The sequence below is a fragment of the Aythya ferina genome (genome assembly GCF_964211825.1).
Source record: "Aythya ferina genome assembly, chromosome: 1".
NCBI classification, from domain to species: Eukaryota; Metazoa; Chordata; class Aves; order Anseriformes; family Anatidae; genus Aythya; species Aythya ferina.
This window is the reverse complement of record NC_140296.1, coordinates 23,383,611-23,409,283: the sequence shown is the minus strand read 5'-3', so window position 1 is coordinate 23,409,283 and position 25,673 is coordinate 23,383,611. Positions and strand designations below refer to the sequence as shown.

Below are 25,673 nucleotides of genomic sequence, written 5' to 3'. Positions count from 1 at the left end.
AGAAACAACAAATAAAAACTTTTAATAAAGAAAGCATAAGTAGAACAGAAAGGTTATGAGTGTTCAGGAGCATATGAATATACTGAATTATACCATTATGTACAGGAAGTCAGAATATACTTGCTTTCACAGATCAAACCTTTCATGAACATCTAAGTAAAATAAACTTGTCAACATGTTACATTAAATTCATTGTAGTTGGAAAAGAAAGTAAAATTTTATTCACCTTGGATCCTTCAGACACTTGGAGATTATTCATATCAGGCAAAGACCCATCAAAGCTAGATGTTCCTATATTAAAATGATGAGGGTCAGCTGAAGTTGTGTCACACGATGTAGAAAGTGAGTCAATGTGGTTTGTATCCTCAGAGGGGGAAAGATTTATAATCTGTACAAAATACATCAAAAGCACAAAAGAACTGAGTATGCAGCTACCTTACCAAACATTGCTTTTATGAACACGCAAAGCGAACATTAAAGGACAGTGACAGTGGCTCTATTAGCTTGTACATGTAGTCACAGTATAACCCTTTCAATATCTCTATCACAGAAATTGTATGCAAGCATCCCAGAAATTAACAATGAAAACCTGACCCAGTTTGCAAAATGGAAGTCTTGTTCTATTCTTTCAGTATTCAATTTATCAGATAGATTTACTACTAGTGACTTAGGCAATTTGTGAAAAAAGGGTATCTAATCAGATACGATGCTTTCTGTGTTTTGAATTTTGCATTAAAATTCTTGCATACATTTTCAAATAAGGGAAAAGCAAACAGTGAGAAAATACCGCATTGAATGCCATCCCCCAGTGTCAGCTGATTAGATTGCACCTGGACAAGAGGAAACTAAAAGCCCAGCTTATTTAAAACACAGCCCAATCTATTGTTAAATTGCAGGTTTGCAACTCACTAGGTCTGAGTTCTCCAAGATTTGGCTGGTGGTCAGGTCCTCCTCCTCTGATGACTCATCTGAGTCCTCACGGTTCATTTTGTTCAGGCTGGGCGTGCTCCCTGAGAGCTGGCTCTCCTCCAGCAGCTGCATGTCACACTTGTCCAGGCTATCCAGAGACCGTCTCCGAACTCCCCAGTTGAAGTTGTCCATGCTCTCACCCTGAAATGGGACGTAGGGTCAGCTCCCTTGACTTGATACTCATCATATACAATGAATTAATCATTAGATCAAAGTTAGGTCAGGAAATATTTTTTTAAATGTGAAAATATAATACAAATTTGATATAGACATTATTTTGTTAAGCTATAATGTAACAGGAGCATTTAAAACTGTCCAGCACTTCACCTGCAGGTAAGAGCAGAAGCATGGAAATGACAGTTAAATGAAGAGTCATTCTTTTCAGTATTAGATGTGTTTCATGCATTTGCCGATATTTAACAATTCATTTTTTTTTTCTAAGTCCATGTACATACACATCTCAATACCAGTAGAGCAATTACAGGCAGAAGGGAAGTTTGGAAACAATTTTAAGGTCTTTTGCTCATGATGTTTAAAAATATTAGGAGCGTGGGTCATAGCAATGTTTCAACCGTGAAACATACGTTAAAGATTTTTAATTTTTTCTTTATGTACATTACCATAGCAATGAGGTAAGGTAGATTTGAATGCACTCTTCATTTAGCACGCAAAATGTAATAGCTGAAGCAGCACTCCTTTTAAATTTATTCAAGCCTATGTGGTTTATTTTTGTAATTTGAACTTAGCTGAGTTACTTGAAAGAATACTTTGAGAAGTATAGTACAAAATAAGATTTCACTTTTTAAGTGAAAAATTTAATTTTTTTCATTTTCCGTCAAGTGAACTTGGTTAACTTTCAGTTTGGATTTTCACATACAGTTGCATAAAGCTGAATGCATTAAGCAAATTGCATAACTTTGTTAAGCTGGTGAACTGATACAAAGATCACTTAATTTCTTTCATGTATAAAGGTGACAAATCGTTTTCCACCATTTTTCCATTTGTTTATTTATATTTTCAGCAGACTGTACTTGGTATCACTAGTTACCCTAATTCTCTTGCTCCCTTAGTCAAGTCTGGCCAGGTTCTTCCCCAGCAATGCAAGAGCATCTGCAACCGCTCCTGCTATGGACCATGGAGTCCAAATGAGCCTTACAAAGCACGGGAAGGTCTACCCAGAAGCATCCAGCAGCAGCTTTGAGCCCTTTCTCTAGGTGAAAACCCTCAACATTACATCAACATGGGAAGGAAATGGATAGAGGAAAGAAATGTTTCTTAAAGTTCAAAGATGCCTTCTTAAAACAAGACTGTAAGAAGCAACGTTCTTAAACAAGCAAAGCAAGTGCTCAGAATTCAAGTTGGCAGTGATCTTTTAAATATGAAACAGCTGAATTTGAGAAAAATATTGCTCTGCCTAAAAAAATCATAAATATTAGCAAATCACTGATTATAGAAGAATTTCTCTCGGGCTCACGCAGATTAAAATTATGTTCAATCATAGAAAAAGTCTCAGTTCAGTAATGTACTTCAGCAGATTTCTGTTTTTAAACACTTGAGTAATCCCTATTCAGGACTCAGACATTTACTGAGTGGGTGCCTCAAAGTGCTTAATGTGCAATTAATTCAATAGCAGTCTAACCTCCTAAACAATCAAACAACTTGCACAAACAGATCTTATTTTGCATCATTGCCCTTTAACGCAATGGATTTTGGAAAATGATTGGAAACAGTTCAGTTTTATGAGACGCTGCTCACCTTTCATGAAAAAGTATTAGGAAAAAAGAAAGATGCATTTTTAGGAAAAAAAAAAAAAACAGAAATGCAAGAATTGTAATCCACAAGAACGTGTAGAATTAAGGAAGACATTATATTTAAGAACAAATGAAAACGATTTTTTTCATCCTGGCACTGGGATCATATAGTAGTTTTGTGCAGGAAGGGATCCAAAAACATTTAAGAAATTAGGTCTCTAACTCAGAAAAATGATTGTGCAGTTTCCAGCTACTTATTTTAGCAAATTCTTAGGCAATCCATCCTCCCCCATGAAGGCTGGAGGATACGTGCAGCAAGGGGCATCCTCCACAAAAATGTCAGTTACTGAACTAAAAAAATAATGAAACAAAGCAAGTAAGCAAGCAAGCAAAGATGACCATTATGACCATGATCCTCATGGTGCCTGGGGCAGCTATCAGTGAATTTTGCAGCCTGTGTCTATGGGCCTATTTCTTGTGGTTTTCTTCTGCAATGGGTTAAAGAAGGAAGCCAGCAAAAAGAAGAGAAATGAAAAGCGACACTTCTAGGGCATGCTATTAGAAGGGGGGAGTGAATTAAAAGTGAGAGAGAAGGGTGAGAGATGAAATAACCCACAGTATCTGGGTTAGCATAACCTTTCTACAGGGACACCCAGAATTTAAACTGAATTTAAACAAGAGGCCAACACATATACTGAGGTGGAGTTGGTTTTGTAGTCTGAAGCAGTATTTCCTTCACAGTGAACAAGCAGGAGGGAAGATGTATTTGAGAGGCTGCTCATTTTATCTACAGTAGGAGCAAAGATATCACCTATCTTAAAAGCCACCAGGAACAAACATCAATTCCAGAGAAAAGAGTCACTTATAAACATGCCTTGCAGCTATTACATAGGACTTTCCATAATCACTGCCCTCTGGTAAAGGTGCAGACTGGCCATCGCAGCTGCTTTAAACATTACCACAACGCAGGGGAAAGGGAGGCACAGAAAGGTCAGAAAAAATTGAGTAATACAATGTGGGAGACAGCAAAATATCTCCTTCAAAAAACTGGTAAGAACCACACTTCTTTCGGACAAGTTTTTACCTTACTGTATTGACACAGTATGCAAAGTCACTGGAGTCACAAAAACATTGTAGGGTATAGGCAAATGCATTGTGGAACTAAATAGTACAGTAACACTTCCAAAGGTTTTTATCTTTTAGAGCACAGGCATTTTGAGACAAAGACATTTTGTGTTTTTGTTGTTGTTTTGTTTTTTCATAGTAGCTATGATATACAAACATATATACAAAATACTGTTGTTAATATATATATTTTTAAATCACTTCTACAATTCATTCCAATTCTGTGTCATTGCAGTACTCACTATACATGGATAAACTGCAATTTTAGTTCCCAAACTCACAAACACTGATGTGCCTTTCCAGATTTCTCCACAGGGTAAATGATTCCGGAAAGGGTAGTAGGAGTATACAGCTGAATGAATTAATTTATTCAATTCATTTAAGGCTTTAAATTAATTTGTTTAGTTCATTTAAGGCACTTCAGTCAAAACAATGACTGACCTTTCTGAAGAGGTCTTAGGTATCAGCTTTAGCAAGATGCTAAAAGGAGCCAATGTTCTACAACTGAAATGCTGGGAATTACATATTATTTGTCCATAGGAACAAATGGAATAAACTTTACTATGTTTTAAATAATTAAGTTCTTTTGTTTTTACACAGTTTTTACACACAGAGGTGAAATAGCCCAATTCTGAAATGTTGATAGTAGAATTAAGATATTTCAAAGTTTGTCAAGACCATTGAAAATGTCAAAACCAAACATAATATGAAGCAGAATGTCATTTAAAACTTATTTTTTGAAAAAGAACTAAAAAATATTTCTAATACAAGACAAAAATATGAAGCACTGTCAGAAATCCAAGCACACACCTACCCCCCCCCCCAACCACACACTGAAGAGGGGAAGGACAACAAAAAAACCTATGAGGTTATTTTATAATACAAGTTTGCAAGAAGGCATAACATATACTAGCACATCTGAGTTCAAGTAGCATTCTTACCTGAAGTTCCTGGGTAGCAGATATAACAGATAGAAAAACAAATAGAAAGAATCTATGTAAAATTACTGTATTAAAGACATCATAGACAAACATTTGCCTACAGTTATAGCTAATGTTATCACAAAAACTTCAACTCTTCAGCCTATCTTTTAAGTTTGAAAACGTTCATTACTTATCTTCACATCTCTATGAAGTTTCAAAAAAGTATATTTTTTTTTGATCTGGGGATGATACAAGCATCATTGACCTGCTTAAATCATAACTTTTTTTGAAAGTCTATTTGTGTTCTTGCTAGTTTAAGTTTGCCAACATTGCTTTACTCATGCTTATGAATATATCAAATTCAGACCTGATTTCAACTGAGTCATTAGAGATATAGCTTCTTCTTCCAGGTTTGAATTTGGCTGAAGTATCTATTTCACTAAAGTAGTAGTAAATCAGGCAGGACAAAACCTTGGAATGCAAGGTTTCAGATCCATGGCAATTTCAGAACTGCATTATGTAAAAAATGATATTTTTAGTTATACATCACATAAAACTTGAGCAGTTTAGTATCTCTCTCACAACCAACTTAAGACAATCAATATATTGATTAATTCAGGCCTCAGTCTTGAACTTATCCTCAAATCTTTGCAGGATCAGAGTCCATGAAGGTGAATTCTTTTGGATAGGAATTGTTCTGCACAATTATATGTAATACATATATGCTTTTAACTGCTGAAGAGAAAGAAGAAATTCCTAAATATCACTCACTGGACAAACAATTATTCTATGATAATGAGTCCCAATTCCTTTTAATATTTTGAAAGTATTTAAGGCAGACACAATTGCAGCCAGTACATCTCTCTGAGAAAGCAATTTGGCATTAATGTTCTATTACTTGTTGTTGTTTGCGGAATAAAGCTCCTTCATTATGTATTTTCAACCACTGGTGTCACCTGCTTTTTTATTTTATTTTGAGCAAAGCAATGCACAACTGTGAGCCCAAGTAACTGTACTTTGACAGGAGATTCCTGACTTGGAAAATAAGGGCTCTGTGACAATCTTCCATTTATTCATCCTTTCTCTTCATCGGAAAAAAAAGTGAAATTTAGATGTACTTGAGTTCACAGGTAAGGGCTCAGTTTACCTTAAATATTACTAGTGTAATTCTACTAGGGAAAAAACTGATTATTTCTTCCTGTACACATGTTCTGATCAGGGTTAAGAGCAATGCCTGGGAGAATTCACTTATAAAACTTAGTCCAGTTTATGATTAAACTTTCAGATTTGATAAGCATTTGCATTCATCAAAAGAGCTAACAATTTCTGAACATTTAAATAGCAACAAAACTGTTAGACTTGTCTGGCACCCAAACAGAAAGAAGCACTCCAAGTTTGAAACAAGCAAAGTTAAAGAGTGCAGCCCTCCCAAAAAATTTTTAGCATTTCTTCAACTTTTCCCTTCATCAGTTTCAGCTAAAGATGAGCTGACCTGTCAAGACTTGATCTGGGCCCCCAGGGTTCTGCTCCTGCATGAAATCATGAAATCACTGACACCTAAGCAGAGAAGTTACCTCTCTCCAAGCATTAGTGATTTCATCAGCATTTGTAAGAGTAATAACAGCCTGAAGGCCTGAATTCATATTTTGTAGGTTACTCACAAACCAACAGATTTGGAACAAATTATTTTTTTAATAAAATATATTTTTATTAATAATTTAGACATTTTAAAAATTGTATTTAAAATAAATTCACTTGAGGGTGAAGTCACTTAAAAGGTATTAGAATAGAGGCTTTATCTTCCAGTAACAGTTTCACAGTGTTTCCTAAAGTTGATTCAGAAAGGAAGGGTGTGGTAGCCTGTTACTGTTATGCTACTGAAGTAAACACTAAGTGAACATTATAAATAATCTCAACTCAAAGTAAAGTTTATAGTTAAACAGTTAGTTTTATGTTATAAGAAAAGTACAGTCTGTAGTACAAAGAATAGCAAACTGTTTTAATAAAAGAGATGTTTCAGAGAAAATATACTGTACCTCCCCATCTTCCAGCTCAACATCTAGGAAGTCAAAGTCCCTAAAGACTCTGAATTGTTGTTCACTGTTTGAATCATCCATGTTCTCCTGCTCCCTTGCTCCGTCTTCTGAGGACACCAAGCTTGTCTGGTGCTCAATCAGATCCAAGTCACCACAGGAAGAAAAAATCACCTACAATTCAAAGGATTTCTCTTGTAACAAACTGTTCACTCCGGTTGTTTCTTCCTAAAAGCTGTAATTGGTTATTCGGAAGACTGTATTTCCAGTACACACCTAATTCCTTCACTGAGTATTTTTAGAACACTCTTTATTATTTATGTTGGACAGGTGCCTTCAGATTAAACTTGTACAAAGAAACAACTTCATACTGCAGGAACGCGTCCAAGAATATTACAGCTACCTCCTAATGGCTGCAGATGGATGTTGCCTGGATGTTTGTATACATTTACAAGAACAAAATTCAGGGGATTTTGCAAAGCAAATACTGTCAAAGGGATGAGATAAGTTCATCAAAAAGCTTCTAGTTAAAAATGATGTTCAAAAATATGTCAAGATTAGAAAACACAACATGCTATATTTTTTCCTTTCTTACTAAAAATAATTATATGTGCAATTTAGTTGTGAAGATGCAATGGTCCCCATCTTGCACCATAGTACAAATGATATATAAATAATATTCAAAATAATTCAGAAATGTTCATTTCTCTATAGAGAATATTTAATAATTATTTCTAAAACTTCCTACTTTGGATGATCTATTGCTTATTTCCTAGCACCAGACAATATTAATTTTTAAAGAGTACAGTTACAACTAGTATCAAATAGAAAAATCAGATCCCACCTCAGTTTTACTTCTGTAATTTAATTTTGTACTCTATAAAGGCTTTAGACTGGTAATACCACAGATCATTACCCTCTACCCGCTGAGCTGCCATACATAAATCCTATAACATCACATCTGACACAGAAAAAAAGCATGTAGCTCTGTAAGTAAATAATCTTTAAGTGGAAGGGCCATTTACCCACTGGTCTATATGGTGAGAAATGCAGCATAGAGCAGGGTAAATTAGAATGACTGTGATGCGACATTAAATCACACGAATTGGGTCAACAACACTGGGAAATAGAGTTCTTTACATTTAAATTTTTGGGCACAATGTAATATAGAAAGGGTCAATACAAAGCTACTTACTGAAGGGTTTTTACTCAGCCCAACTTCCTGACCACACAGAGAAAGGACATGTACCAGCTTTTCCTTTGTCCTTTTCTAGGAGACAAGATGTTTCTCAAGTTAGCATTTTTTTTTAAAGCACTCATTCTCCTGGTGGCTACAAACATACATTAACAATTTTTAATTAGAAAGAACCAGCCAAAGAATTAGTCATTCAGTGCTCACAGGGTTGTTTTCAGAGCAACTGTGCATACACGGAAAAATAAAAATAGCTGTTAATTATTTTGGTGCTCATTATTTTAAAATTAGCCTATTAATTCTATTGAGCATAATAAGAAAACATTAGATCCTGTGGATCACTTCAAAAGGACAGTTCAGAGCCTTAGAATTAAGCACATACATAATTATGTTTTGCAGAATTGGAGGCTGAGTCACTCCTCTATAATCTGCTACATATAAAAGAAAGAAGAAAACAATAAATACAGTTATTCTTCATGGTTTTGTTTTAACTGGCAGCTAACGAAAAATCAATAATGTAATCAAACATCACTTTTAGGATAATTGTACCAAGGAATTCTTTTTATCTATTTCCCAAGAAAACAACAGTTACAAAATGGCACTTGCTATCTATCTGCTCTCCTTGTTAACACCTGGACTCACCTGTTAGTTTTAGCTAAATGTGACACTGAGGCCTTAGATGCATTTACTACAGGTTGAAAGAAGGCTGTATTATAAAACACAGCAGTCAATTTCTGAGTCTAAGAGAAAGATAATTCAGCACACACATCAGATGCTTGTGCTGCTATTCCACAGCCAGTCTGGAACCCAGTGTGCGGTAATTCAGTTGCTCCAAGTGCAACTTGTAAATAAATTGTGTGCTACTTGAAAGAGTTTACCTGAGAGTACTGTGGTCTCTTCCAGCTCACAGGAACAAGGACATTGGAGTTAGATCCCGATGAGGTTGAAGAAGTGCTTCGGGTGACAGCCATTGCCCTAGGTTTACCATCTCGTCCAGAAGAACTTTGCAGCTCATCATACCGCCTCCCGATAATTGGAGTCTTAAATAGAGAGTAATTTATTAACTAATTAACTAGGTATTTACTAACACAATGCTCCTGGGTGAACTTACAATGGGGCCTGCTACTTAAGTTGCAGGGAAAGATTACTATGAAGATCACAAGCATGGGGGAAACAAGGGGTTCACAAATTTCACATCAATTTGTATGTATGTACGTTACTTTCCACTGTGAAATCACAGCGGCTATTACCACACCTAGCAGTGAGTGATTCTGTTCCCTAATAGCTAACATTCAAAACAACTAATAGTCTATAACATAAGAAGTAGCCAAAAAAACACCCAACCACAACAACAAAACCAGAAAGCAGAACGCTTATGAAATTTATTTCAAATCCAGATTTCTTGTCCTCCCCCCCCCCCTTTTTTTTTTCCTCTCCATGTTTCTACATAGGATCATTAAGGTTGGAAAAGACCTCCAAGATCATCTGGTCCAGCTGTCCCCCTACCACCAATATCACCCACTAAAACATTTCCCTAAGTACCATATCCAACCTTTCCTTAAACACCCCCATGGATGGTGACTCCACCGTACATTAAACAACAAGAAAAAGCCCTTTATAACAATAGTACAAGATACCTTTTTATGTTCCTATTTCCTTTTAACACAAAGTCTCACTTTTATCTCTGTAAATTCCATAATGCTGTGAGCAATCATGCAGGTACATAACTATAAATAGAGTGAGTTGCCTGTTAAAGTCAACAGGACCATCCAGTTCTATAAAGTTAAAAGGCGCATAGGATTTGCAGGATAAACACTGCTGTAAAAGAGTTCAGTCAGAAGCCAGGCAGTACTGCCTTAGAGGACAGCGAACACTGGCATCCAAGTATAAAATTCTTGGGGGAAATATATTATACACATAGTGTATTTACATATTACAGTTGGTGCAATTGCAACATAGCTTTTCTACCAGGGACTTTTAAACACAACCAAAAATTCCTTCAAAAAAAAAAAAAAATTAATCCAATGCAAATACAGAAAAAACCCTCCAGTGACTAAATATATCATTATATATGTCAGTGTGGACTGAGAATTTAAGAGACTTTCTATTTTATAGCTTTCCTTTCTTTCACAAGTTTTCTACTTTCTTAAGAAGCTACAACACGTTTTAGGAATTATCAAATGACAGAAGTAAGGTTTTAAGTAGCAGAATTACAAATAGTACCTCTGAAATATCAAAATGAAACTCTAAAGTCTTCCCCGGTAGCTCCTTGGAAGCACTGTTCCACACTCGATGTATTTCCATTTTTGAAAGATCACTGTGTTGATATGATGGTAAAACTAAGCTGGCAGAACGAGAAACTACCAACTTCAGGATATTCAAAGCTTCTCTCCAGTGAATGCTCTAGAAATAGATATATTTAATCAGAAAATTAAAGATTTACACATTCAAAATTATTTACACTTTACAGACATTTTTTTGACACATAATAAAAATGTGGTATGAGAACAATACTATTCTTCCTCTCTCTTGGCCAGCACCAAGGTATACACTTCCACAATAATTTCAACAGGAGATACCAAACCCCTTGCCTCAGGTTAGGGGACTAGCCTGCAAAGCAGGAGAGCTACCAATTTGACAGACAAAGGATTTAAAGTTTCCCACCTGAATGCCTTGATCATTGGGAATACAGGGGCCATTTCAGATTGCCCATCTGTTTAACAGAAAAACTGACTTGACACAGGCACTTTAGAGCTGTGAATTCCTAGTAGAGATGTGTATTTTCCACTTGCCAAGAGTTTGGTGCAGAAGTCTCTGAAGGTAAGTGCTTATACTCACTCACCTCTGAAGGTAAGTGCGTCATACTAAGAATTAAAAAGTGGCCTGCCTGGTATTAAGCTTGCTTCCTGAATCAGTATAGCCACAGCCTAACCCCTCCTACACAGTGAACACAGCTGAGCATCTTATCTGGAGACACACAGCCTATTAGGCATTAGGATATTTATAAATTAGATATCTTGGTGGATAGTCTCAGTCCTTCCTGCTAACCTTGTCCTAAACTCTTACAAAAAAACCAACTTATTAAAAATTAAATTTTAATATAAAGAAGACACGGTATTTACCTGTACATATTTTTCAATAGTTTTTAGTACTTCCACATTAAACTGTTTCACAGGGATAGCTGACAGGTCCATATAACTGAGAAGGCTGTAGATCATCTGCAAGAGGGACTGCTGCATGCTGGGAAGGCCTTTTTCTAGCAGCTGTTAAAAAGAAAGGTGGATATAACGAAATTTTGAGGTATTTCTCCTTAAGGAAAAAGCTACTAGTCTTATGAATACCATTTGTATGATTTATCTCTCTTTACCCACTGATTTCACAATAGCATTTTATAACCATTTTACAAGCAATAATGATAAAAGTGAGAAATAAAAGTAGAGCTTCAAATTGGAAGCCAAATACCCATCTGTTTTGATAATGAATACATACATTTTATATATGCCTGCCCTAACTTATCCAGAAAACAGATTCAGCAGTTAAGTAAACCGGCAGGTAAGACTTACACTGCGACTGGGAAAACACACCCAATAAAAACAGGGGAGTATCTTTTTATTTCTATCTTTGCTGAAAGTCATGGAAAAAAAAAAAAAAAACAAGTGAAGAAACAGAACTGCTACTATTCAGACATCAATATATATTCATCCAAACATACCTCGCTGCCAGTGCTCACTGGCTGTAACTGCCAAACATTTTCTGTTAAGGAGGAGATGGAGTCCCTGGGTTCTCTTACTGTAGATGCTAATACAAGAAATGTCTTGATCTAAATCCCGTAATTTTGGAACACCTGAATGTATATCCTGGACTACTACCATGTACCTTGGAAATGCAACTGTGCTCTCGCAGATACACGACAGTAATTCAGGAGGTATACAGACAGACATGCTATGTTTGCACATGTGTGAATTAGCTGAAAATTTCCTGGAAGGCAGCAAATTCTTTCATTGGTGACAGGTACTGTCCCTCCCCACAAGTTTCAGAGGCAGTCAAATGTTATTGCTGGAGTTTACCAGAAGCTCCAAGATTAGTATCTATCTTTCCATTCAGGTGAACAAAACATTCTTTTACCACTGGTTACTACAAGTATGAAGATCTAGAAAACAGTTACTTTAAAAAAAAAAAAAAGTACGGTGTCTTGCGTCATTAATCTTCCAGTAGAGAAAAATGTCAGCTGTTACCCAAGTGGACACTAACAATTTACTAGGTGCCCTCAGTGGCCCAAATGACAAGGCTTCTCTTCTTATTGAATGATAATGCCTCACACCAGCTGAAATGAACTACTCAGCTTGGGCAGACAATGTAATCCCACTATTTATCTTCTGATTTCTTTCATTGGTAAAAAGAAGCAGTAATTAGTGATTCATAGAACAAAGTACACAAACTTCACTATTAGCACAATGGACAGAACTCACTATGATTTCCCTATTCCTCTGTAAAAAGACAGCAAGACATTTTAAATTAAATGTATTATATGGCAAGCAGCTCCAGTCCATGGATACTTTTACTGAGAGATAAATGTGCTTAGCAATTGTTCTTTGAAGCAGAATTATAGTCTTTTTCTTGTGTTGCATTACAGTCTTGAGTCTGTCCTTGTAAATAACTTTATATTACCCAGCACATCAGCTGGTATAGCATTTAAGTATAGGAAGAAGGACAGGAAGAAACTTGCTGGATGAGAGGAAGAAATTCTTTGTTCTCTAATAGAGACTGCTGTATCAGATAATCACTTTTGTAAAAGGAAAAGGAGTTCTTGGGAAATAGCGGGATTTTTGTCTCCACTGCTGTTTAGAAAGCTGTCCTAGAAACTTTATCTCTGAAAGCTTCTAATTTCCATTCCAGTTTGTATAGATTTGTTGTCAACAGAATCCTTTGGCTTAAACAGATCTTGCCCCTTAAACTTTAAACGTTTGTAGACTTTGCCAGTTTTCATTTTCTCTAATTACCATATGTGGTTCTTGATAGTCCAAGTGTATATTTGAATACATCATGAATATTTCACGAGAAGGAGCGTTGCAATGTAGTGAAGAAACAACAACTTTGAAATGCATTTAGAACAATAAGAACTCTTTTGTTACCAGAAGTAACAAAACCAGCAGCAAGATGGAGTTTAGATAACACATCATTCGGATCAGGGAGTTTGAGGACAAAGACCTTCCACTGCATTTAGAAAATGAAATCATAACTACTCAGTCTTTGACTTGGGTTCACACAAACTGTTTTGAAAAACAGTGGATTCTTCTCTTGGGTACAGTAACTATCCAGGGCTTTTCTGGGTCTAGGGTTCCACACTCTGTTAACTAAGTTTGTCCTTTTCCTGAAGCAGTAGCTAACTCAGAACTTCAGTTGCCTGGGCTGTCTGCTGCTCATTGAAAGAGTTGCCACCTTTGCCTTTTCAAATCTGGCAGCAGATCTGGAAAACCCTTTTCATGGCCACAGCAGGCCGAACAACATGGTTTCTTGTCCTTTGCTCCTCTACCAGACTGGCAGTTACCCTACACCCATACAAATATTCCCCAGCTGTGACTCAGCACAGCTGCAGTCAATGTAAATACAGAGGGAGGAAGTTATGCCTGATGTGCTGTCATCCTGTGATGATGGTGTTATGTGAGGAATGTGCCTTAATTATGGTCAAAAACCTGCCTGACTTGCTGTTTGTATAGTAGCCTTGTGCCAATCTGTCACAAGGGGAAAGTGCAAATGAATATTCTCTGTACACGTGTGCCCATTTTGATGGCAGCAAGATCACGTTCAATGGCCTTTTCAGAGGTGTCAAGGACTGTGCACACAGCACTGCAAGGAAAACAGAGGGGCTTTCCTAAGGCTGGGAAAACAAAAGAGAAAGATTTTAGCCCTCAATTTTTACAGCATTTTATAATGAGAAATGCAAGTTTGCCTATGAATAAAATGCTTGATTCCAGAGGAATCAGAGTTGTCCTGTTTGAAGAGCTATTAGTTCTTCAGAGTCTCCGAGCCTGAAAACAGACAGGAAAACCTCAAGGTCCTGTTTTGGTGTCTTACACCAAACAGTCATGGCTTTCACCATCAGTCAAGATCTGACATGACTGTTACTTAGAGCCCACACCTGCAAACATGGTGAGGAATTGTGGCTTGTGGCAGCAAGGCCAAGCTTGCTCTGAAGTCTGAGTGTGTGCTCAGCCTGGCCTCTCAGGCTCTGAAAATGTGCAGATAGTCAATATTAGAGATGCCAACATAGTTTTTTTAGATCCTTTGGCAGAGAGCCTGGCTATAAGAAGAATTACTTCCTTACAGTAATTCTGTTTCTTTCCGCTAATTTCTGCTCTTTTCATTAAAAATAACAGCTACACAGAGCCCCCTGCAATGTCCAACACTTCATCTCTTTGGGTCATTAGACAAAAGAGGAGTTAAAACAGCAAAAATTCGTTGAAAACTTACCTCAGCCAAATACGTAACCATACTCAAAGTAATATCAGCAAACGCTTCATGAAGGTAACGGCAGACCACGTTTACCCAGGTAGCACAGTCCCTTGTATAGCTGTGTGTTTTATAAAGGGTCATGACATGTGCAAGATTTGATAGCTTGGGGTTCTTTTCCTCCAGACAAACCTAATTAAATATAAAAGTCAACACATGTTAAGAACAGAACAACTGCATTTTAAAGGTCTGTGGATGTACAAAACAGTAAATAATTTTGATACCTGTGCAATCCTTTCAGCTACATCTTTACAAAACTGGTTTGGGCTGTCAAAATGTTGAATTAAATGAGGCAGGAGACACAAAACATTCAGTGGAAACCCTAGAACAGGAAAATAAAGAACAAAATGAATATTCCCGATGGTAATAGCCGCAGAGATCTTTAAGATGGTATTTTATGGGAGATAACAGTTTCAGTATTACATTATACATAGACTCTGTCAACTTGTTCACACCACTGGCCGCACCACTTCCTTCATAAAAGGGGCCTTTACCACAGAAACAAGTACTGATTTACAGAATAAAATATCTCACAAAAGTATATGTTTTATTATTGCTAGAGTATTTTTATCTTTTCCACTTAATGGACTTACTGATTGTTTTAACTGGTGGCATTTTGATTACTGCTGCTAAAACACATAAAGAAATTCAGAGAGTATTGTTAAATAAACAACAGTTTTGGTCAGGCTGACACACACAGCTTCCATTGTTTCACACTGTTAGAAGAAAAAGTATTGAATCAAAATTCTGATATAAGTAGTCAGATGAAACTTCTCAAATGGGTGCTTTTGAAGCTAGGAAATGGCTCCTGCACCAAGTGCCATCCCTTGTCATCAGTGTAAAGGCTCTGATGAGCTGGGATTCAGCTCTTCTACACCAATTTACAGCTGGTTCAAGTCGGTGAACTACAGGCAGTGGCTGTTTTGGGGAGCTGTAACGAAAGCTGCTCCAGTTCAGGTGGGAGCTGAGAGCTTAGAAATCAAGTAATGGTAACCAAACATAATCAGCTTTTTTGAAAAAATCTGAACATACGAAAATAATATTCTAACCATTCATGTCCTTTGGTTTCATGTAATTAATTAAGTGGCCTAAGTTAGGAACAAAATTTCCTTAGGCTTCCTCTAGACTTGGAGAAAAGAAGAAGATACCTCCAGATGGTACCTCCACAGCCCATGTGTGAATTGCCCAGCCAAAGTCTGGAACATATGTACCACATGGGTGCTTAGAGAAGAACAGGCTGTTCATTGCATTTGTCTCCTTACTCTGTGTCTACGCTTGTTATGACTTAGTTGTGAGGCCTGCAAAATTGTCTTAACATCTGTGTTTCTGACAGGAAGAAGAATAAAAACATGGAATAGTACAGAAACTCTCTTCAAGAAATATAATTATGAAGTGGTCACAAGCTCAGCTAAATAATTTAAAATTTCAGAATGTTACCTTACTTCCTTATAACCCAGGCCTCTCTCCTCCTCACTCATTACTGTGCTATTGTAAAAAGTATACAGGAGTTTTCAATGCATACACTTCTAAGAAAAATCCCATGAAGCTCTAATTAAAAATCCCATGAAAATCCCATGGAGCTAATTTAAAATTGAGTAATCTGCAATATTCTGAAAATAATTCAATGGAAAAAAGTGGCTAGAACAGGTTATAAAAAGTGTCAGTATCTCTTTACACACAGTTACTTTATCAGCACTCAGAAACTGTATATGCTGCTGAGCCCTAAAGGTGAAATGTTGAATAATACATGACCACTCTCCTCCAAAACTTATTGTGCAATATATTCACTTTTCTGAAACATGTTATGTTGCTATAAAATTTTAAAAAGCAAACTAAACCCAAAGCAAGACTAGATTATTATATATTACGAGACAAAGTGCCATTTTTGGTTTTGTGCAAGTAGCCTAAAGAGGTCTGTCATCAATCATCAAAGCAATAGAAACTGAAAGAATGAAAAGTACACTGGTTTTACCTATAGCTTGAGAGGAATCCACCATGGATATTCGAGACACTGGTGTCAGCAAACTGAAGAGCTGCAGTGTGAGATCAGTGGTGGTAAGGGAGGTGAATCCTTTCAGGAGTAGCTGCTGAAGTCCTGAGAAGTCTGCCCACTTCAGCTGCCCTTGCAACTTCTCTAACTTCTCCCGGTTTTCAGCTTTATCTAGTGGCAAATGAGCCAGAAGTTTATTTAGTAGCCTCAATGCCATCAGATACTCAAACTCAAAATCAGATTCCATCAAAGCCACAGCAACCCAGAAGATGGTGGCCAGTAGGTTGGTTGGATTGTTAATATGGGATGGGTCAGTGAGACTGTCCTTTAGAGAAGATGAACTTCTGGTTTTAGAGGAGAGGCCTTGTTGTGTGCATGCCTGGATTCTGTCTAGCGTGGCACTGCGGGGTGGATCCGAGCATTTGTCCACATCTCCAAACTTTTTGGGTACAGAGAAGCTCCTCTGGTGCCGGCTTCGTTCAGCGGTGGCCGTGTTACCGCTTGCAGGATTCACGTTCAGCTGTCCTGTGCTCTTCCGGTTTGCCGTCAGCTTGGTGCTTGATGTCAAATCTGGTGAAGATGAACTGAACCCAAAACATAGAGCATACATTGCAATGTGTGCATTCACTGCTTGAAAATTGTACATGTTAGATGCAAGTCAGGTACTTATCAAAATGTAAATAAATATTTAAACAGGAAAAGTAAAACATCAAACTGTCTAATGCCTCCTGACTTTTTTATTCCAGAAGTGCCCACAGACATGACTGAAGTGAGGTTTCTGTGGTGCTGCAGCAAACCATAGCAGGATAGCCTACAGTCTCGGTAGGTATGAATGACAAGGAGATAGGAGAGAGAGCTGTGAAGTGACTTGTGGAAGTGTCTGTATGAAATGGCAGTGTTGTACTTAAAAATGCTCTCATCAGTGGATAAACCTGAACAGCACGTAGGCAAAATGTACAAGGGTTTATGGACCAATGTGAAGAACTGTGGGAATTAAAAAGTGTATCTTAAGCAGAATGACAAATAAGCCACATTACCTTCAAGAGACCTGTCCTGTGGTTGCCTATGCTTCCCTTGCTAGTAGAGATCCTTCAGAAACCTTGTTGTCATTGCATTCCCCTGCCTGAGTCCTAATATATCTTTAAGATAGTTTATGGAAAGCAGAGGATTTTCAATTCTAACGATTTATGCCTCATGGGATAGTCTAGACAATCGCTATCAATTATCTGTACAGATGAGCCATCTGTGTTGATACATGAAAGGGAAATTTGTGCTGGAGAACAGCTAATTCCTGACTCTCTGTCCCTATTCCCAACTCATCATACTGTAGGTCTGTACTGTTTATAATCTTTGAGGAGGATTTTATAGAATCAGTAGTGTTAAGGTAAAGAATATTGGTTTTTATCCTGCGTGTAAAGCTTGGTAGCTTACAGTAACTTTTCTAAACACATTCCCCATTCTGTTCTTGCTATTAGGAGTTGGATAGACATTCAGTTTCCCCTCAGTAGTGTCAACAGATGTGTTATGGAAGGCATCTGAAATTTCCCATCACGTGTAATGGTATACTTTAAGGCCAACAGTCCCATAAAGATGGTCTAGGCCTCTGGCAAAATCTCTATGTTATCTACATATGGGAAAAAAATCACTCTAGTTTTACTGACAACAACCCATGATCATTTACTTGTTGAGAAGTACTTCATTTGAGAACAAAAGGATGTATTAAATCTGTATTCTAAAACACCATTCTAACACTAAAACAACATTCTAAAACAACATAAAACAAAATTCTAAAACAACATTCTAAAACATTTTTTGTAGATATGTTTTCAAGGATACAGTACAAAAACACAAAGGATGAAAAACACAGTATTTTTCAAAGATATTTAAATAAATTATATCCAAGCAGTAACATGGCAGAATTTACAACGCATTGGAAGGTTCCATTAGCTATGTCAAAATTATTTCAACTATTGCAAAATTTGGCAGACATATGCTCTTAGTCTACTTCTACATAGGTTACAAACGATCCCAATCATATCAAATCATTTTATGCTGTCAGATTACAGAATGGCACTTAGTATTATGAAAATTTGAAAAAAAAAAGATATAGTAAGGGGAACTGGCTCTTACCGAGATAACACCGTCAAAAGATCACTGTTCTTCAAGCAATCAGATAGATTATCCACTGCAGCTTCCAAAGTAAGCAGTGCTTCCATTACATACCCCTGTCAATGCATGCGATTAGCCATTTCAACAAAGATACTCAAAATAGTGAATATTCACAGAATCACACACAGAATCACAGAATTTCTAGGTTGGAAGAGACCTCAAGATCCAAAATGATACAGTTCATAAAAGAAACAAAATCATCTACTGAAAATAATTTCTCCTGAAACTAGAACAACATTCACACTAGTGCCATTATCCTGAACATCAGAAGTCACTACAAGCGTTTTATTTTCTGCCTCTGAATGATCTATGAAGGCATGCAAGAAGAGCACGTCTCATCAGGGGACTGGTAATGGCATACAGAACCTCTGACTTGCAGGTCACAGATTTAAATTCTGCACAAGCTATAGTGACAGAATATTACTGTCATCTTGTGGCAGTTTCATTACCTAGTTAAAATATGGAAGTGATGTCAGTCTACTTCTTATTAAGAGCTAGTAGTTCTCTTTATTTAAACCGTGAATCTCTTAATAGGCTCTGAACAGTCTGTTCAGCTAAAGTGAATGAAAATCTCAGTTCACTGAGAGAAGACTAGGTCAAGTTAGGTTAGCGTAGGTTTTGTATTGTTATGGATGGTGTGGATTTTTTATTCTAAAATATGTAAACATTTGAGAAATGAGGTGGTGTCTACTCCGTGTTGTTAGATTACATTAGCACATAAGATGATGGGCTTCTTAAACACAAATTAATGGTAAGAAAAGGGAAAAAATGATCATAATGAAGATATAATTTTCAGTAACAATTACTAGAGGTTTTCTGAGAAAGGCTTTGATAAGGTACAGTGAATTCAGAGGTACTCTTTTTTGAGGCCACATTCTACCCCACATCACTTGACTCCAGAACTCCTTGTTAAAACCATAGCTTTAAATTAAATATACCTCAAATCAACAGTACTAACAAAGCATTATGTACACATATATACCTGAATCTCATCTCCATGCTCTCCAATAACTTCCACCAATCTTGACAGGAGGTCAGACAATGCATGTGCAGAAAGGGGCTGCTTTAGGGCCCTGAATATCTGGAAAGAGCGACCTGCATAGTGTCTTGAAGAGCTTGACAGAGCTGTTTGTAAAGCAACTTCACTCAGATGCTGCTCCAAATGAAAACCTAAGCAAAAGGATAGTATGTCAATTTTTTGTTGTTGTTGTTATTGTAGACCTTACTGTGGATCATATATTGGCTGAACCAACTCTGTGGGGAGGACATACGCTGTAGTGCACCTTGAAAACCCTGTAAGAAACGGGGATGCAGCAATGTCTTGTTTGGGAAGAGTTTCCCAAGTTTTACATTTATTTCACACAGAATGTAAGAAAATAAACTTTGCAAAACCAAAATTCTGAGTCTGGAAAGGTCTGTTTTGTTCAGCAAAAATTTAAATTCTTCATCTGATTTCAAGTTTTTTACAATTCTTGGACAAATTTTGAAGTCACATGCTATTCTTAACTGGCGGCAATGCAGTAACTTCTAAACACTCCCAGACCTAAAGCCAAGATGAATTAGAAGTCTTCCTAGTAGCTTCAGTAGACTTCGGATAAGATCTTAAATATAAATACTGATTTTCCAGTCTGCTTTGATCTTGGAAGACTGTTAATTAGAATCTATGTCAGTATTCAAAACATGTTTGGTACATTTCCTATGTTCTAAAAACATAATAAATTAAAACTAAAATTTAATTGCCAGAAGCAATTAACAAAAGTACATTTACTTAGTAACTGCAATCTATTTCACCAACAGGCCATAGAGGAGTTTTTAACTGCTAAACAATCAATCAAAAAGCTTTCCAACAACAACTTTGAAGGAATGCTTGATTTAACATTCAGCTGCGATCCAATCTAACATGATTTCTTTAAAGCAATTATTTCATATGTCATTCAACCCTCTTAAGACATACAATACATTGTGTTTCTGCATAAGTAGATCTACTAAATCAGAGCGATAAACATTCAGTGTGACCTTGAAAGAATATTCTTTTGTTATTGAAGGAAAAAAAAATAAATTACTACCTGACTTGGAATCTTTAAATACAGAGACAACATGACGCAGAAAATTAGTAAGCTGCTCAGAGCTCTTGGTGTTCTGATTTTTAGGTGTGATATCTTCGTGGCACCACAGTGGACCAAATGCCCTTAAAGAAATACATAACAAAGTACAACATTGCTTTATCTGAAATAAATGTAATCAGTTAAAACATGCAAACTGTAAATGCAATTACATATTTCCAGGGCCACAGACTGGAAAACATGCAAGCAAACAGAGTTTTATAAGCAAGATAAAGTAAATAAGTATTCCTACATAGTATTTTACAAAACATCTCACTTAAATTGCACATTATGCCATTTAGAGAGCAGCGTAAACAAATCTCTGGTTTTAAATTTGATATTGTGTCTAGGATCCGCCAGCTGTAGTCAGTAGTTAATAATAGTTTCACCATGGCCTTTCACTGTGCCCTGTGTACCTCCTGTCTACTTGTATGATAATAAAACTCATTTTCTATTAGCTCACTGTTGAACATAATGCTATCAGTCAATTAAACATTTTATTGCTATCAGGCACAATTTTTTCTCATGTTCCTGACACTGTAATGCCTTTAAACTCCTACCTACTACTATAGGTATCAACGAAAGAGGAATGGGAGTCTGTAATTACTACAAAATCTCCATCATTTTCCTTTGAGTCTTTTAAGTTGCTACAGATAATTGAAGAGAAGTCATGAAACCATGCATTTTGAGTACAAATGTAACCTCTACTTGTCTCCATTACCTGGTTGTCAGAAACTCAATTAACTTGTTTGCTTTCTCATCTGTTTCAGCAGCAGTATCCATGTCTTCAACCTCTTGTGTAATCTGTGGGAGATTTCCACTGCTGCCTCCCAGACTGATACTGGAGGAGGTGGAGCTGGAGCTCAGGCCGGAGTCTGGTACCGGAGATGACTGGTATTCCCGCAGAAAGTCAAAGCCACCTGCCAGCAGAAAGGGAGGAGATAAAGACGGAATGTGCTGTTGGGCCAGTGTTAGAGATGAATGTGTCCACCAAGAAGCTCTCTTCACAGATTAAACAGCAGAAACATTCTATGGGGAAACACAGGAGAAACCTGCAGAATGCATCAGCCCTCAAACACCAATGGAAGTGAAAACGGTAATGTTTTTCAACATGCAGAATACAATGTGAAATGAAGAACATCACAGTCAAGATAGATTTTTTTTTTGGCTAGTGGGACACTAAAAAGCCCTCTGTAAGATGGACTTTTTAGGACAAAGATGCTGTCCTTAATTTTACAAATGCAATGGAAAACAAGACACAACACCTAAGGACTCTGTTAAACACCTTTAACTGTAAACACTGAGGTGCTCTTATTAAATATTTTCGTCATTAAGGTTAAACAACTGAGCAAGAGTTCTGCTGGATCAAAAATTTGCATGCAACTTCATGCAACTTGACATGCAACTTCAGAGCTGGATTTAGATACTAAGACCTGTTTTCTTAAGGTTAGATTGCTAGTCATCTTAGGCAATATGTACTGAAAAATTGGCCTTCTGAAAAGACAGGGAGCAGAAGGGGCTATTTGTTGCAGGCTAGGAGTCAGTCTCCTAATTTCATTGCCTGACAGTATGTGGAATGAACCTGAGATGAAGTATTTTATTTAGGATTCTTCAGTACAGCTACTCACCCACACTTTGACTCTTTATATTAGATGATCAAAAAAGAATCCAAATACAACGTGTTGATATCTTTTTGGACTCAAGACGCCAAGATAGAGTATCAATTATGCTTTCAGAGATAGGAATAAAAAGAGCGTTCCATTTTGGCAGAAAAGCAGTAATATTTTATTACCAAATTTTATTCTGTATTAAATAATTCATGGACATGTGTAGAAAAAGAGATATACACAAGTCAGAAGGGAAATTCATATGTGAGGTAATTTTGCACAGACTTTATTCAGACTGAAATCTAAAAAGGCCAAATTAATTTATTAATTTTAACTATGTATACTGAATTCCCTTTTCTCGTTATCTTAAAACCAAATTTTTGTAACCCATAAAAGAAGAATAATGTTATAAATATTCTATATAAATCCAAACTATTTATTATGTTTGGCTGTATTCCTAAAGAACGATGGAAATGTCACTAACTTGATAATTTTTGTTTTTCATTTGTCAGTGTACTGTAAAGTTCCTCACCCTCTCCCAGACAACTAAGCCTACCTCCATAAATCTACACTGGTCCTGTAATTCCTTCAAATCTCAACAGTAAACTTGCTTTTAATAACACTATATGGCAACAGTAAATCTACCTGGCTGCTTTCAAGTAACTGCTCCCAACTAATCCCTTAAAACCAAGTAAATTTCTAGAAGTTAACAGAACATCCAGCTCAGCAGAGATCTGAAAAAGATTTCAGGACAGAAAAGAAGTGCGTCTGTGGTATAAAGCAGGGTATATAACATGTAAAATTTAACTTAGGAATATAAAGTCTGAGCTGCATATTTCTACTGCTCTTCCCGTATCGGAATTATTTATGTATCTGTTGGTTTATTTTGAAGGTTGAGGACTGATTGCCCTCATTTAAAGCAGTCCTTACTCCCTGTGGAGGAGGTTAGGTAGTTAATAGCCATATTGATATTTAAAATTCTACATTGTATACCTTGCCTTACAGCAGATAGCTTTCTCACTATCAGGAGAAGTTATCTAATAATAATTTGGGTGCACCTCTAGGATAGTTTTCATGGAATTAATATTTATGATAACTGTTTGGATTTGCCACTTTACCACTTTCATTTATCAAAACAGTTATATTTTAGGAAAGTAACCTTGACATTCAACTTTAAAAAAGCTCTCAGTACAATGCAATGTTCTCTTCTTGTGCTTTATTACCTGTATAAAGATACTCAGGTAAATATGCTGGTTGTACGGTCAGAGTCTTGGTCTCATTCATCTCTCTGGTCTGAAGAAGCACTGATGCAATGGCTTGATAGTTGCTATTGCAAGATAATGCAATCAGAAGGTGAAGCAGTAACTTTTTACTGTGTTCAAAGACCTCAGGGCGGTAATGGTCGAGACCTAAAAGAAAAGGTTACAGCAATCTCTGAATATGAAGCAATAATAAACAAGTTCACATTCCAGAGATAGCAAAAATTCCAAGGCAGTTCATGGCAACAGTGCAAACAAACAAAAGATGCAGTATTTCCGGACACAGTTACTAGTGTTTTTACTTCAAATGCTTGTGTATATTTAGTTTCCAGTCTGAGGTCCCACACAAAAACAATGTGTGGCAATATACCTTTATGCATCCTGTCTCACTGAAGCATTAATTTACTAGGGCTGGTAAACCTCAAAAGATAAGAGATCCTTGGTGGTGGATGTATCTACCTTGCTTAACTCAGTATCTGGCTTTCCTGCACAGACATCTGCTTTAAAACTCATGCAAACTGTATGAGGTAGATAGTGATTTATAAAGAAAGGTACTGACAGACAAAATCCCTTGAAAAAGAACTTCAGCTACCAGAAAGACAGCATGAGAAATGAGCCACTACCTCAGGGTGCAGAACTGAAACGGAAGGTATAGCACTGAAAGACCCTGATCAGTTTAGCACTAATGCTGTTTGTTTGTGTGCTCCCAGATTTTAACACAACCTGAATAAATCCCAAGTTACCAACATAAAGGAAACAGACTCTCATAAAATAAACGTCACAGTGTGATAATAAGCTTTTTTCAATTCTCTTTCAGTATCTTTCAGGACATTTGCAAATACTTCCCTGTGTTTAGGTGTTGGAAATTTGAATTGCTTTCTTCTTCAGTTCCTTTCTTCTTAGGAATATATTCTTTAAAAAGCTTTTCACTCAAAGGGGCAGCAGCCAACAGGTCTTTCAAGTCATGGACTGCAAAAATGCATCTTCTCATAGTGCCATAGTTTTAGGTGTGCACTTTTGGCTCCTATCATCAGGTCTTTGGATATGCTGGGATTCCCAGATTGTCCCAACTGCCCACAGCCTTCTCCAAAAGAAGCACCACCAACGGGTCTGTCCCTTTTCCTGCTTCTTGAGTTCCCTGCTCCTATTCTCCTTTTTCCATTTCCTTCCACCTGCCAGGATCCCATCCTACCCTGTTTTAACATACACTTCAGGAGTGAAAGGGGTGTAACAAGTTCTTTTAGTTGGAGATAAATTCTGTATTGGCACTTGTGGCTGAAATCCAGTAAACCCCTAGTATCATATACAAGTATTGACATAGATATGTTAACTTTGAAGTGAGATGGACAGTTCAGCCTTTGTGCTTCTCCAGCGCTGGCCCCTTCTCTAACTTGGAAGAAGGCCCAAGAGGGTAAACTTCTGTCACACGGGCACATTTCCACAGGAAAGTAGTCTTGCTGATCAACTCATCTCACAATGGTTGCAAAAGACTTTTTAAACAGCAGTGCTTTCCTGATGTAGCACTACTGATGTAGGCAGGTTCACACCAACAGTCTTGCTGTTGCTTCACTGCCAGCACTACACACCATCCAACAGCCTACCACACATACTGCAAAACTATTTCACTACAGTACTGTCCCACTCCTTCTGATATACAGAAGGATACAGGCTCCCCAGCTCACCACAATATTATTTCCAGTTCTGTTTTCAGTCAGATGCACCTGCACAATCTCATTCCAACAAAACAGAACTACTTATTTTTCAGTCACTACCATACCTGTGACTAACACGTTTAGTATAACTTCCTTACACCATCACAACAGAGCTCTTCTACAAAACATAGAAAATTTTTCCACCAGAGTTGTAACAGCTCTTGAGAAACAGAACTTAAAGCCCATGGGCTATGGTGTCATTTTAGCTATCGCTTTGCTTTTGCATTTAACTTTAATCCCCCATTTGAAAATTGGGAGTTCTCAGCCAAAGGACTTTCTTTGATGGTATTCACAAATTTCTACTTTTTTCTTATGAAATACTTCAATGTTG

At 37.0% G+C, this 25,673-nt stretch overlaps 1 protein-coding gene across 6 annotated transcripts in view; it reads right to left on the bottom strand.

The window, feature by feature from the left end:
* Positions 1-25,673, bottom strand: part of FRY (FRY microtubule binding protein) — a 239,526-nt gene that overhangs the window by 25,664 nt on the left and 188,189 nt on the right. For all 6 annotated transcript variants that reach the window (XM_084527716.1, XM_084527717.1, XM_084527715.1 and 3 more), the window contains 15 exons: positions 23,595-23,780; positions 21,486-21,684; positions 20,729-20,850; positions 19,645-19,832; positions 18,624-18,718; positions 16,476-17,077; positions 14,728-14,825; positions 14,465-14,635; positions 11,116-11,256; positions 10,217-10,396; positions 8,872-9,033; positions 7,997-8,071; positions 6,805-6,975; positions 910-1,110; positions 227-388 (listed from right to left, as the gene is read on the bottom strand). In XM_084527716.1, coding sequence (XP_084383842.1) covers positions 227-388; positions 910-1,110; positions 6,805-6,975; positions 7,997-8,071; positions 8,872-9,033; positions 10,217-10,396; positions 11,116-11,256; positions 14,465-14,635; positions 14,728-14,825; positions 16,476-17,077; positions 18,624-18,718; positions 19,645-19,832; positions 20,729-20,850; positions 21,486-21,684; positions 23,595-23,780 — 2,753 coding nt within the window. The remainder of the gene's footprint in view (positions 1-226; positions 389-909; positions 1,111-6,804; positions 6,976-7,996; positions 8,072-8,871; positions 9,034-10,216; positions 10,397-11,115; positions 11,257-14,464; positions 14,636-14,727; positions 14,826-16,475; positions 17,078-18,623; positions 18,719-19,644; positions 19,833-20,728; positions 20,851-21,485; positions 21,685-23,594; positions 23,781-25,673) is intronic.